The 14,574-nt window shown below is 45.6% G+C and overlaps 1 protein-coding gene across 1 annotated transcript in view; it reads left to right on the top strand.

Moving 5' to 3' along the window:
• Positions 1–5,170, top strand: part of LOC126983591 (cytochrome P450 18a1-like) — a 12,542-nt gene extending 7,372 nt beyond the window's left edge. The window contains exons 2-5 of the mRNA XM_050836400.1: positions 1,258–1,379; positions 2,325–2,751; positions 3,854–4,452; positions 5,051–5,170. Of these exons, the coding sequence (XP_050692357.1) occupies positions 1,258–1,379; positions 2,325–2,751; positions 3,854–4,452; positions 5,051–5,131 (1,229 nt within the window). The 3' untranslated portion in view covers positions 5,132–5,170. The remainder of the gene's footprint in view (positions 1–1,257; positions 1,380–2,324; positions 2,752–3,853; positions 4,453–5,050) is intronic.
• The last annotated feature ends 9,404 nt before the right edge of the window (positions 5,171–14,574 follow it).

Below are 14,574 nucleotides of genomic sequence, written 5' to 3' on the forward strand. Positions count from 1 at the left end.
GTGGTGGTGGTGGGGTGGGGGGTGGGGGTGGTGGGGTGGTGGTGGTGGGGTGGTGGTGGTGGGGTGGTGGTGGTGGGGTGGTCGTGGTGGTGGTGTGGTGGTGGTAGTGGTGGTGTGGTGGTAGTGGTGGTGGTGGGGTGGTGGTGGTGGTGGTGGCGGTGGTGGTGGTTGGTGGTGGTGGTGGTGGTGGACGTGGGGGTGGTGGAGGTGGCCGTAGTGGTGGTGGTGGTGGTGGGGGTGGGGGTGGAGGTGGTGGTGGTAGTTGTGGGGGGGGGGGTGGTGGTGGTGGGTGGGGTGGTGGTGGTGGTAGTGATAGTGGTGGTGGTGGTAGTGGTGGTGGTGGTGGGCTGGTGGTGGTGGTAGTGGTAGTAATGGTGGTGGTGGTGGTGGTAGTGGTAGGGGTGGTGGTAGTGGTGGTGGTGGCAGAGGTGGTAATGGTGGTGGTGGTAATGGTGGTAGTGGTAGTGGTGGTAGTGGTGGTAGAGGTAGTGGTGGTAATGGTGGTGGTGGTAATGGTAATAGTGGTAGTGGTGGTGGTGGTGGTGGTAGAGGTGGTAGTGGTGGTAGTGGTGGTAATGGAGGTAATGGTGGTAGTAGTGGTGGTGGTGGTGGTGGTACAGGTGGGCACCTTCACCAAACTTCAACTCCCGCGGTGAAAGTGCTATGCCAGACACACAGTGAGAGTGAGGGCCACCTTCATCACCACCGTTTCCCTGCACCCACACACACCGCCACTCACCACCATCCCCACCCAGACGCACACCACGGCCCGCGCACACACCTGGGCATCCTACAGGGGGGCACGGATGCAGGCAGAGGGCGGGGGGACGGCGCGGAGGGTATGGGAAGGGCCGGGGAGGGAAGGACGCGAGCCGAGTTAGGGGTCACAGTCTCCCGTCCGAACGTTTCCCGAGGTGGTCAAACAACATATTGGGAGATTAAACTTGAACACTCAGGGTCATTGGAGCTGTGGCCTCGCTTACCCCTCCCCCCTTACCCCCGATCCTCCTCCTCCTCCTCCTCCTCCTCCTCCTTCTTCTTCTTCTTTTTCTTCTGCTTCATCTTATTCGATCCTGTTTTGATACGGGTTCATTTATACTCAGAGTGAAGTCTTGCGAGAGAGAGAGAGAGAGAGAGAGAGAGAGATACCCCTCCCCTCACACTCTCTTATCCAGCTCCATCCTCTCCTCATCAACATTCTAAATCCTACGCCATCACTCCAACCAATCCTTCACCCGTATCCTTCTCATCCCACAGGACTCTTCAACATCTCGGGGGACATGTGGAAGGAGCAGCGACGGTTCCTACACGACAGACTGAGATCTATGGGCATGAAAACGACAGGACTGGGACGCGATCAGATGGAAGTAAGAATCATGGTAAGGGAACGAAGATAGTGTGTGTGTGTGTGTGTGTGTGTGTGTGTGTGTGTGTGTGTGTGTGTGTGTGTGTTCTTTGTTTTCTTCTCCTCTTCCTCCTTTTTTCTCCACCTCTTTCTTCTTCCCTTTCCTCCTCCTCCTCCTCCTCCTCCTCCTTGGTTCTTTTCTTCTTCTTCTCCCTTTTTTCTTTCTTCTTGTCTTCTTTTTCCTCCTCCTCCTCCTCCTCCTCTTGCATCTTCTCTTTTTTGTTTTTGTCTTAATTTTTTTTCTTCTTCTTCTTCTTCTTCTTCTTCTGCTTAATCTTCTTGGTCTTCCAGTTTTTGCTCCAGTTCCTCTTCTTCCCTGTTCTTGTTCATCTTGTTCTAGTTACTTGTCTTCTTTGTTTTCTTTTTTTTTCTTTCTTATTCTTGTTTTTCTTCCGGTTCTTTCTCTTCTTGTTCCTCTTCTTCTTCTTGTTCCTCTTTTTCTTCTTGGTCTTGTTTTCTGTTTTTTGTGGTTCCAAGTTTTCTTTCCTTTTCTTTATATTTTTTTAATTCTTTGTCTTCCATTCTTGTCTTTCTCTTCTTCCATTTGTCTTCTTCGTTGTTGTTGTTGTTTTGTTGGTCTCCTCCTTCACCTCCCGTTCCTCCTTCTCCACCTCTTCCATCTCCTCTTTATCAGCCCTTCATTTTCTTTATTTCTTTGTTTTTCCTTTCCTTTCTTGTCTTTCTCCTCTTCTATTTTTCCTCTTCTTTGTCGGTTTCCTTCCTTCATCTCCAGTTCCTTCTTCTCCTCCTCTTTATCAGCCCTTCTTTTTCTTTATTTCTTTGTCTTTCCTTTCCTTTCTTGTCTTTCTCCTCTTCTATGCTTCCTCTTCTTTGTCGGTTTCCTTCCTTCATCTCCAGTTCCTCCTTCTCCACCTCCTTCATCCCCTCCTCACCGGCCCTTCTTTCTCTCCCCCATCAGAGTGAGGTCAAATGCCTCCTGCACTGTCTCCTCTCCGGCAAGGGCAAGGCTATGGACATCGGGGAGCTTCTCTGCAACGCCGCCACTAACGTCATCTGCAGCATCCTAATGTCCGTCCGGTTCAAGCCTAGCAATCCCAGCTTCATACGCTTCATGGAGCTCTACGATGAAGGGTTTAAGCTGTTCCTGAAGTGCGATATCACCAGCTACATCCCAGTGAGCCGCTTCATCCCCTCCGTGCGCGCCAACTTTCAGAAATTGATGTTTAGTCGCGATAAGTCCAGGCAGATGATTAGCGGGATCATTAAAGAGAGGAGGGAGACGTTTGACCCGAGCACCACTGGCGGGGATATCCTGGACTGTTACTTGCTGGAGGAACACAAGGCGAAGGAGGAAGGCCGCGTGTTGTATGAGGGGAAGGACTTTGGTGAGTGTTGCTGTTTGTTGTGTTGGTGTGTGTGTGTTTTTGTTTGTGTGTGTGTGTGTGTGTGTGTGTGTGTGTGTGTGTGTTATGTATTTTTCTAGTTTAGGGGAGGAGTTTGGTGAGGCCTGTGTTTGTGAATGTGTGTGTGTGTGTGTGTTTCTAGTTTTAGGGGAGGAGTTTGGTGAGGCCTGTGTTTGTGAGTGTGTGTGTGTGTGTGTGTGTGTGTGTGTGTGTGTGTGTGTGTGTGTGTGTGTGTGTTTCTAGTTTTAGGGGAGGAGTTTGGTGAGGGCTGTGTTTGTGAGCGTGTGTGTGTGTGTGATATGTTTTTTTTCTAGTTTTAGGGAAGGAGTTAGGTGAGGGCTGTGTTTGTTTGTGTGTGTGTAGTTTTTATTTTTTATTAATCTAGTTTTATGTACTAACAACCAAATCAACTGAGGATACATACATACACACATACATGTAAACAAATATACGTACACACACACACACACACACACACATCACTACCCCAACCTAACCTAACCTAACCCACCAAACCCAACTCGACCCTACCCAACCATACCCAACCTAGCCTCCACCAAACCTTCCCTACCCAACCTAACCCAACCCAACTCAACCCTACCCAACCATACCCAACCTAGCCTCCACCAAACCTTCCATACCCAACCTAACCCAACAACCTAAATTCGCACAACCAAATCCAACCTCACTTCCCGCACAAACTCCATCTCCACAACCCAACCTAACCTAACCTAACCTACCAAATCCAACCATACCCAACCTAGCCTCCACCAAACCTCGTCAACCTTACCCAACCCAACCTAACTTCTCACAACCAAATCCAACCTCACTTCCCGCACAAACCCCATCTCCCCAACCCAACCTAACCTAACCTATCAAACCCAACCATACCCAACTTAGCCTCCACCAAACCTCATCAACCTTATCCAACCCAACCTAAATTCTCACAACCAAACCCAACCTCACTTCCCGCACAAACCCCATCTCCCCAACCCAACCTAACCTCGCGCTCTCCCTCACGCTACCACCACCACCACGACTCTGCCTAACCTCTCCTAACCCTCTCCCTCTCTCCCTCCTACAGACCGCCAGCTCGTTCAGGTCATCATGGACATGTTCAGCGCTGGCGAGGAGACCGTGAGAACCTGCCTGCTGTGGACCTTCGTGTACCTTCTGCGCCACCCGGAGGTCATGGCGAAGGTACAAGAGGAACTGGATGCCGTGATTGGGCGCTCAAGAATGCCTTCCCTGGACGACCAACCCCATTTGCCATACGCCGAGGCCACGGTATGTGAGGTCCTCCGCCATTCCACTGTCGTTCCACTTGGCTCCTTCCACGCAACCACCAGAACGACATCGCTAGGAGGGTTCACCATTCCCGAAGGCACCAATGTCATCCCACTCCTCTTTGCTTGTCACATGGACGGGAAGCTGTGGGAGGACCCGGAAAAATTCGATCCCATGCGGTTTATCGATTCTGAAGGCGGATTGAAGAGACCCAAGCAGTTTATGCCCTTCGGCACGGGCAGGAGGATGTGTCTGGGGAACGTGCTGGCGCGGAGTGAGTTGTTCCTGTTCTTCACTTCAATTCTACACGTCTTTGATCTCGCGTTGCCGCCCGGAGAGCCGCTGCCGACCCTTGAAGGAAGGCTCTGTTCGACGTACTCACCGAAGCCCTTCAAGGTGGGTGATTTGGGCCTTTCGCTTTTTTTTTTTTACAATAAAGGAGACAGCTCATGGGCACAAAAAAAGGAAATAATAATAAAAAAAGGCCGCTACTCGCTGCTCCTACAAAAAAAAAAAAAAAAAAAAATCAAAAGAGGTGGCCGAAAGAGAGGTCAATTTCGTGTGTGTGTGTGTGTGTGTGTGTGTGTGTGTGTGTGTGTGTGTGTGTGTGTGTGTGTGTGTGTGTGTGTGTGTGTTAAATCTCTCTAATTTTTCGTGACTCTGTCTGTCTGTGAGTGTTTTTGACCGACTGATTATATATATATATATGCATCTCTCTCTCTCTCTCTCTCTCTCTCTCTCTCTCTCTCTCTCTCTCTCTCTCTCTCTCTCTCTCTCTCTCTCTCTCTCTCTCTCACTGGCGTCACTGTTCCCAATCTTTCCAATCAACCCGGCGCCACTTTTTTTGCTCAATATTTGTCCTCACTCTCTCTCTCTCTCTCTCTCTCTCTCTCTCTCTCTCTCTCTCTCTCTCTCTCTCTCTCTCTCTCTCTCTCTCTCTCTCTCTCTCTCTCTCTCTCTCTTTAATTAACACATCTCTCTCTCTCTTTCGCAGGTCAGTTTCCTCTCAAGAGAAGTCTCGGGCATCGGACAAATGAATAACCGACCTTATGAATTCCGTGCGGCTGGCTTATAATATTCTGCACACCCTTATGGACGCTACAGGGGGGTGGGGGGGTAGGGGAGAGGGGAGGTTGGGGGGGTAGAAGGGGTAGGGGAGGGAGAGGAGGGGGAAGAAAAGAGGGGGTTCAGTCCTCCATACCCCTTTTCTTTCTCTTTTTTTCTTTGTTATTTTTTTTCTATATGTAAGATTGTTGTGTTTTTCCGTTGCCAAAGATCCGCGTGTGTGTGTGTGTGTGTGTGTGTGTGTGTGTGTGTGTGTGTGTGTGTGTGTGTGTGTGTGTGTGTGTGTGTGTGTGTGTGTGTGTGTGTGTGTGTGTTTTGTTTTTGGTTAAGAAGAAAAGCATTTGTTTGTCCTAGCTTAAGTTTGGTTTGGTTTGGGATTCTGTGATATGGTGTGTGTGTGTGTGTGTGTGTGTGTGTGTGTGTGTGTGTTTCGATTTCTTAACTCTGTCTGTCTATCCGTCTGTCTGTCTGTCTGTCTGTCTGCATTTATTTCACTTCTGTTTACTCATCCCAACTTCACTTCATCCAGTCTCACTTCATTTATCATGTCTCCTCTTTACTTCACTTCACTTCGCTTAACTTCACATAACTTCACCGAGTCTAACTTCGCTTCACTGCACTTCACTTCACCTAACATCACTTCACTTCACTTCACTTCACCTAACATCACTTCACTTCACTTCACCTCACATTTAAATTTCACTTCATTTAACAGCGCCTTCACCCCATCTCACACTACATCCATTCACCTCACTTCACTAGACCTAAATTAACTTAACCTCACTTCACATCACTTCACTTCACTTCATTTTCACTTAACCAGACATAATCTGTCCACACATCACTTCACTTCACTTCACTTCATTTCACTTCACCTAACAAAACCTATCCTAATATCACCTCATCTAACCTCACTTCACATCACTTCACTTCACTTCATCCCCACCTCCCACTTACAAACTGCTCTCTCTCTCTCTTAAATGGCCTCTGTATATATAATTCAGCCTTGAGAAAACACGAGAAGTTGCAAAATGATAGAATGTGTAAGTGTGTCTGTCTGTCTGTCTGTCTGTCTGTCTGTCTGTCTGTCTGTCTGTCTGTCTGTCTGTCTGTCTGTCTGTCTGTCTGTCTGTCTGTCTGTCTGTCTGTCTGTCTGTCTGTCTGTCTCTCTCTCTCTCTCTCTCTCTCTCTCTCTCTCTCTCTCTCTCTCTCTCTCTCTCTATCTATCTATCTATCTATCTCATTGTTGCACACTCCTGACTTGCTCAAAACTCTGCTCAAGGATCGTGTAGGGGGCCATTGCTAGCGCCCAGGTCCCTCCCAGTACGATAAGGTTGACCCATTATTATAGTGTTAAGTGCCCTCCCATTACCCTTTACTAGTGTCTTAAGGCCACGCTTCCACTGTGGAGGCGGAGAACTAAACTGAGAAAGATATCTGAGAGTGTTTTTGTCACCCTTGTTTTGTTACCCCGTTGGTGAGATGAAATGGTGACTGGAGGTGGAAGGTGAGTGTTGAAGATGATAAGGTGAGTATATTAGGTTAGGTAAGGTAAGATTAGGTTAGTTAGGTAAGGTTAGGTAAGGTTAGATTAGGTCAGGTTTGGTAGGGTAGGTTAAGTATGTTTGGTTAGGTTAGGTTAGGTTGGTTAGGTTAGGTTAGTTAGGTTAGGTTAGGTATGTTAGGTTTGTTATATATGTTATGTTAAGTTAGGTTGAGTTAGGTTAGGTTAGGTATGTTAGGTTAAGTCGAAGCATCAGAAGAATTAGGAAATGCAAGATCTACTACTAATTGAAATATTGAAGGAGAAGTTTTATGAATGAGAGAATCAGACCGCTTAGGAAATACCAGATATACTGATAAGATTCTGATAAGATTCTAATTGGAGGACGAATGAGATGAATAGGAAATGAGTCAACTGAAGCTCTTAGCAAATACAAAATCCACAAATAAGATCTTGATTAGAGAAAGTAAGCGAATATCAGTTTGTGAATAACATGAATAAGTAACGAGCCTCAGCGCTGAACGAATGAAAGGTGTGGTAATGAGATGTTAATTAGCGGACGAAGGTGAGCCCCGAATCGGTAAATGGCGGACAGGTGAAGGTAAAGGTGAGTGAGAGTGTGTATGTGTATGTGTATGTGTGTGTGTGTGTGTGTGTGTGTGTGTGTGTGTGTGTGTGTTTACAGTAAAGGAAACTGTTCAAGGGGAAAAAAAGGAAACAATAATGAAAAAAAAAGCCCGCTACTCACTGCTCCTACAAAAGAGTCCAGAGGAGTGGCCGAAAGATAGGTCAGTTTCGGCAGGAGAGGTGTCCTGATACCCTCCTCTTGAAAGAGTTCAAGTTGTATGCAGGAGGAAATACAAATGAAGGAAGATTGTTCCAGAGTTTATCAGCGTGAGGGATGAAAGAGTGAAGATGCTGGTTAACTCGTGCGTAAGGGATTTGGACAGTAAAGGGATGAGTTTGAGTAGAAAGTCGTGTGCGGCGAGGCTACGGGAGGGGGTAAGCATGCAGTTAGCAAGTTCAGAAAAGCAGTCAGCGTGAAAATATCGATAGAAGATAGAGAGGCAACATGGCGGCGGAATCTAAGAGGTAGAAGCCCTTCTTAGGCACAGGCTGTATGAAGGAGTACTTCCAGCAGGAAGGAAAGGTAGATGTTGATAGGCAGAGACGAAAGAGTTTGACCAGGCAGGGTGTCAGCACGGAAGCACAGTTTTTAAGGACAATAGGAGGCACTCCATCAGGTCCATAAGCCTTCTGAGAGTTGAGGCCAGAGAGGGCATAGAAAACATCATTATGAAGAATTTTAATAACAGGCATAAAGGAGTCGGAGGGGGGATGAGTTGGAGTAATATGCCCAGAATCGTCCAGAGTGGAGTTGTTACGGAAAGTTTGAGCGAAGAGTTCAGCCTTAGAGGTAGATGAGACGGCAGTGCTGCCGTCAGGGTTAAAGAGAGGAAGGAAAGAAAAAGTGAAGTTGGAGGAGATGTTTTTGGCTAGGTGCCAGAAGTCTCTGGAACAATTAGAGAAAGCAAGGTTTTGACATTTACTATGGATGAGAGAGCTTTTGGTAAGTCGAAGAATAGATTTGGCACGATTCCGGGCGGAAATGTAAAGATCATGGTTAGCAAGAGTGCGAAGGCTCTGGAGTGTGTGTGTGTGTGTGTGTGTGTGTGTGTGTGTGTGTGTGTGCCAAAGCGTGCAGCGTCAACACCAATCTGAATGACCTTTGTGACGAGGAAGGCGCCACCAGTGCCCGGCATCACTTCACCGAGCGTCCGTACTCGTCCAGGGGCAAAGGCAGCCCTTGATCAGCCAACCCGTAGCCTCGAGGCGGAGCACAAGAAACACTGTAACCAACAACGGCTTCAATAAGCGAACTAATGTAACTCGAGTAGCCAAAAACAAGCCACGAACGCACGCAACTTAATGCCCAAACGGGACGAATTTTGGGCCTACATTTCGGAAGAGAAGATGAAAATAACGGTCTACCTATTCAAGCGAGGCGATGCAGGACAGACATTGGCAGGAGTTTCATCTCACACCGAGTCATCTCCGCCACTGGAACAACCTCCCTGGAGAAGTAATAAGTGGAGCAACCATCAACTCCTTTATGAAGAATCCCAATGTCCGTTACTTCGTCGGAACGGGAATAAAAGATTGATTTAGAAGCTTTAGATAGACAGGAAAGTAAAGCTATAGGGCGGTAGTTTGAGGGATTGGATTTATTGTTTTCTCTTCTCTCCCTCTTCTCCTTTTCTCTTCCTCTTTCCATCCCGTCTTTCTCTTCCTCGCCTTCACCAGAGGAAGTCACCAGCGCGGGCAACCTTGTAATGAGCCAATAGGATTTCACTCATCTGCGCATCCTATTTCCCTTAACTGAACGTGCTTACCTCTTCTCTCCCTCTTCTCTTCTCTCCCTCTTCTCCTTTCCTCTTCCTCTTTCCATCCCGTCTTTCTCTTCCTTCCCTTCACCTGAGAAAATCGCCACCACTCGTATGCGCATCCCTATATTATCCTTACCTGTCCTCAAAGCTGCAGGTGACGGGGTGCTACGGTGCTGGCTGTGGTGGTGGCTGCAATGTGGTGATGTGAAACCGTTCCTCCTAACTAGAAGAGAGCGTTGGTCGTCCCTATCTGGAAAGGAAAAAGAGGCCCGTCAGAACTATAACATATCCAGTCACATTCAAATGATTTCTGTGGTTCCTCTTCTTTTTCTTCTTCTTCTTTCTCCTCCTCTTCCTCCTCCTCTTTACTCACATTCAAATGATTTCTGTGGTTCTTCTTCTTCTTCTTCCTCCTCCTCCTCCTCCTCTTTGCTCACATTCAAATGATCTCCGTGGTTCCTCTTCTTCTTCCTCCTCCTCCTCCTCCTCCTCCTCTTTGCTCACATTCAAATGATTTCTGTGGTTCCTCTTCTTCCTCCTCCTCCTCCTCCTCTTTGCTCACATTCAAATGATTTCTGTGGTTCCTCTTCTTCCTCCTCCTCCTCCTCCTCTTTGCTCACATTCAAATGATCTCTGTGGTTCCTCTTCCTCTTCCTCCTCCTCCTCCTCCTCCTCTTTGCTTTCTCTTATTCCTCCTTCCTTTCTTTATACCGTTTTTGTCTGTCTACCTGTTTTTTCTTCTAGTTTTTCCTCCTTTCACATTTCTTCCTCCTCCTCCTCCTCCTCCTCCTCCTCCTCCTTGTTTCTCTCTTATTCCTCCTTTCTTTCTTTATACCGTTTTTGTCTGTCCATCTGTTTTTTCTTCAAGATTTTCCTCCTTTCATCTTTCTTCCTCCTCCTCCTCCTCCTCCTCTTCTTCCTCCTCCTCTTTGCTTCTCTCTCTTATTCCTCCTTCCTTTCTTTATACCGTCTTTGTCTGTCTCTGTTTTTCTTCTAGTTTTTCCTCCTTTCATCTTTCTTCCTCCTCTCCTTCTTACCTCCTGTTCCTCTTGTTTCTTGGTCACCTCTTCTTCTCTCGTTTCTTCTTTCTACCTCCTCTCTCTCTCTCTCTCTCTCTCTCTCTCTCTCTCTCTCTCTCTCTCTCTCTCTCTCTCTCTCTCTCCCTATTTCTGCTCCATCATTCTCGACCTATTCTTCTCCTCCTCCTCCTCCTCCTCCTCCTCCTCCTCCTCCTCCTCTTACTCAATTCTTCCCTTCCCCTTCCCCTCCTCCTTCATCCCCTCCCCTCCTGCCTTTCATCTGCCATTTTTTTTTTCTTTTCTCTTTTCTTTTCTCCCTCTTCTCCTTTTCTCTTTCCCTTTTCATTTCGTCTTTTTCTTCCCTTTTCTTTCCACTTTTCGCCTCTTTCTCTCTCTTGTCTCTCCCTGTTCCTTTCTCTCCCTCTCTCTCTCTCTCTCTCTCTCTCTCTCTCTCTCTCTCTCTCTCTCTCTCTCTCTCTCTCTCTCTCTCACAACCTTGAAGACCTATCACAATATTTTCTTTTTTCTTTCTTTTCTTTGTTTTCTTTTGCCTTCTTTCGTTGTTGTTTTCTTTCTTCCTTTTTCATCTTAACTCTTTTCTATTTCTTTCATCTTCTTTATCTTTTTCATTTTCTTTCCTTCCCTTTTTTTTTAGTAACTTATTCTCTCTCTCTCTCTCTCTCTCTCTCTCTCTCTCTCTCTCTCTCTCTCTCTCTCTCTCTCTCTCCTTCCTCTTCTTTCTTTTCTTCCTTATTTCCTTCCTCTTCCTTCTTTTCTTCCTTTTTTCCTTCCTCTTCTTTCTTTTCTTCCTTTTTTCCTTCCTCTTTTTGCTTTTCTTCCTTTTTTCCTTCCTCTTCTTTCTTTCCTTCCTCTTTCTCTTTCCTCTTCTTTCTTTTCTTCCTTTTTTCCTTCCTATTCTTTCTTTTCTTCCTCTTTCTCTTTCCTCTTCTTTCTTTTCTTCCTTTTTTCCTTCGTCTCCTTTCTTTTCTTCCTTTTTTTCCTTCCTCTTCTTTCTTTTCTTCCTTTTTTTCCTTCCTCTTCTTTCTTTTCTTCCTTTTTTTCCTTCTTCTTTCTTTTCTTCCTTTTTTCCTTCTTCTTTCTTTTCTTCCTTTTTTCCTTCCTCTTCTTTCTTTTCTTCCTTTTTTCCTTCTTCTTTCTTTTCTTCCTTTTTTCCTTCCTCTTCTTTCTTTTCTTCCTTTTTTCCTTCTTTCTTTTCTTCCTTTTTTTCCTTCCTCTTCTTTCTTTTCTTCCTTTTTTCCTTCTTCTTTCTTTTCTTCCTTTTTTCCTTCCTCTTCTTTCTTTTCTTCCTTTTTTCCTTCTTCTTTCTTTTCTTCCTTTTTTCCTTCCTCTTCTTTCTTTTCTTCCTTTTTTCCTTCCTCTTCTTTCTTTTCTTCCTTTTTTCCTTCCTCTTCTTTCTTTTCTTCCTTTTTTCCTTCTTCTTTCTTTTCTTCCTTTTTTCCTTCCTCTTCTTTCTTTTCTTCCTTTTTTCCTTCCTCTTCTTTCTTTTCTTCCTTTTTTCCTTCCTCTTCTTTCTTTTCTTCCTTTTTTCCTTCCTCTTCTTTCTTTTCTTCCTTTTTTCCTTCCTCTTCTTTCTTTTCTTCCTTTTTTTCCTTCCTCTTCTTTCTTTTCTTCCTTTTTTCCTTCCTCTTCTTTCTTTTCTTCCTTTTTTCCTTCCTCTTCTTTCTTTTCTTCCTTTTTTTCCTTCCTCTTCTTTCTTTTCTTCCTTTTTTTCCTTCCTCTTCTTTCTTTTCTTCCTTTTTTCCTTCCTCTTCTTTCTTTCCTTCCTCTTCTTTCTTTTCTTCCTTTTTTCCTTCCTCTTCTTTCTTTTCTTCCTTTTTTCCTTCCTCTTCTTTCTTTTCTTCCTTTTTTCCTTCCTCTTCTTTCTTTTCTTCCTTTTTTCCTTCCTCTTCTTTTCTTTCTTCCTTTTTTTCCTTTCTCTCCTTTCTTTTCTTATTCTTTCTCTTTCCTCTTCTTTCTTTTCTTCCTTTTTTCCTTCCTCTTCTTTCTTTTCTTCCTTATTTCCTTCCTCTTCTTTCTTTTCTTCCTTTTTTCCTTCCTCTTCTTTCTTTTCTTCCTTTTTTCCTTCCTCTTCTTTCTTTTCTTCCTTTTTTCCTTTCTCTTCTTTCTTTTCTTCCTTCCTCTTCTTTCTTTTCTTCTTCTTTCTCTTTCCTCTTCTTTCTTTTATTCCGTTTTTTCCTTCCTCTTCTTTCTTTTCTTCCTTAAAAAAACAACAACACGCAACTCAAACTCAACCCGCGACAAGGAAAACGGAAACACTCGCTCAAAACAAACCCAAGGACAAAAAACAAAAGAAAAACAAAAGGTGTGGCGGACCACATCGAGTGTTTGTTCCCATTGTCAACAAATACTTCACTTCCATATGGAGGCACGGGCGAGGCGTCTCTAGTGTGTGCGTGTGTGTGTGTGTGTGTGTGTGTGTGTGTGTGAGTCAAGATGGGCAAACTTTCACTAATGGTCGGAGGAATATTCTGTCACCTCACCGACCTTGCCTCAGTGTGTGTGTGTGTGTGTGTGTGTGTGTGTGTGTGTGTGTGTGTGTGTGTGTGTGTGTGTGTGTGTGTGTGTGCACCCCCGAAGGACATGGAGGCACATACAGGTGAGCACTCTCCTGGTAACGTGCAGGTAAGGGCGGGCACACAGGTGGACGGCCGTGACCTGGCTGGACAAGACAACCCCCGCGACGCAGCGAGCGAGGCTGGAGAGGAAGGCGCCGGGCGGGGGATGGAAGACTGGCGGCGATGATGCATTTCCTCCTGCCTACGACTGAGGTTGATATTGTTAACCCGGTAGCAGCGACGGGCCAAATTTGTGGCTTTACCGTGTACCAGCGACGGGCCAAATTTGTGGCTTTACCGTGTACCAGCGACGGGCCAAATTTGTGGCTTTACCGTGTACCAGCGACGGGCCAAATTTGTGGCTTTACCTTGTATAAGCGACGGGCCAAATTTGTGGCTTTACCGTGTACCAGCGACGGGCCAAATTTGTGGCTTTACCGTGTACCAGCGACGGGCCAAATTTGTGGCTTTACCGTGTAGCAGCGACGGGCCAAATTTGTGGCTTCACCGTGTACCAGCGACGGGCCAAATTTGTGGCTTCACCGTGTACCAGCGACGGGCCAAATTTGTGGCTTCACCGTGTACCAGCGATGGGCCAAATTTGTGCCATGATATAAACCTTCCAAAATAGATGATGCATAAACTGATCACACATGCGTTGATATATATTATGAAATGGTTTGCGTGAGTGATGATTCTTTCTCATTATTTTGCTTAGAGGGGCCTTTAACCTAACCTAACCTAACCTAACCTAACCCAAGAAACATGGCCCCCGCAGCTACCGGGTTAAACGCTTCCACCTCCCACACCAACTACTTCCAAAGGCCAAAAAAGGAGATCAACCGAATTTTAACGACTGTGTCTTTAGGTTCATGGTACAGAAGAAGGGTCAGTCTACCACCAGAATCATAAAACTACCCAAGGAAATGACCCAAACTCTCATGAAAGCCTCGTCAAATATGTGAGATTGGGCACAAGAATGTTTAAAAGTATAGCCCTGAAGCCCGTGTTCTTATGGCCGCTATTATAAGACATCCTCGCTTCTCACAACAGATATTTCTAAAGGTCAAAGAGGGGATCAGTCGGGTTCTAATTAGTGTTTCTTGAGGTTCACGGTACAGAAGAAGGGTCAAACTACCACCGGGGTCATAGAACTACTACTGGAAATGCCCAAAACTCCTACGAAAGCCTTATCAAATATGTATTTCTATAGGTTCATGGTACAGAAGAAGGGTCAAACTACCGGGGTCCATCATACTAATACTGGAAATGCCCTACACAACCATGTCAAATATGTGTTTCTATAGGTTCATGGTACAGAGGAAGGGTCACACTACCACCGGGATCATAGAACTACTACTGGAAATGCTCAAAACTCCTACGAAATCCTTATCAAATATGTGTTTCTATAGGTTCATGGTACAGAGGAAGGGTCAAACTACCACCGGGGTCATAGAACTACTACTACTGGAAATGCCCAAAACTCCTACGAAAGCCTTGTCAAATATGTATTTCTATAGGTTCATGGTACAGAAGAAGGGTCAAACTACCACCGGGGTCATAGAACTACTACTGGAAATGCCCACAACTCCTACGAAAGCCTTGTCAAATATGTGTTTCTATAGGTTCATGGTACAGAGGAAGGGTCACACTACCACCGGGATCATAGAACTACTACTGGAAATGCTCAAAACTCCTACGAAAGCCTTGTCAAATATGTGTTTCTATAGGTTCATGGTACAGAAGAAGGGTCAAACTAGCACCAGGGTCATAAAACTACTACGAAATCCTTAGCAAATATGTGTTTCTATAGTTTCATGGTACAGAAGGGTCAAACTACCACCGGGGTCATAGAACTACTACTGGAAATGCCCAAAACTCCTACGAAATCCTTATCAAATATGTGTTTCTATAGGTTCATGGTACAGAGGAAGGGTCAAACTACCACCGGGGTCATAAAACTACTA

The sequence above is a fragment of the Eriocheir sinensis genome, chromosome 54 (assembly GCF_024679095.1).
Source record: "Eriocheir sinensis breed Jianghai 21 chromosome 54, ASM2467909v1, whole genome shotgun sequence".
In the NCBI taxonomy this organism is placed as follows: Eukaryota; Metazoa; Arthropoda; class Malacostraca; order Decapoda; family Varunidae; genus Eriocheir; species Eriocheir sinensis.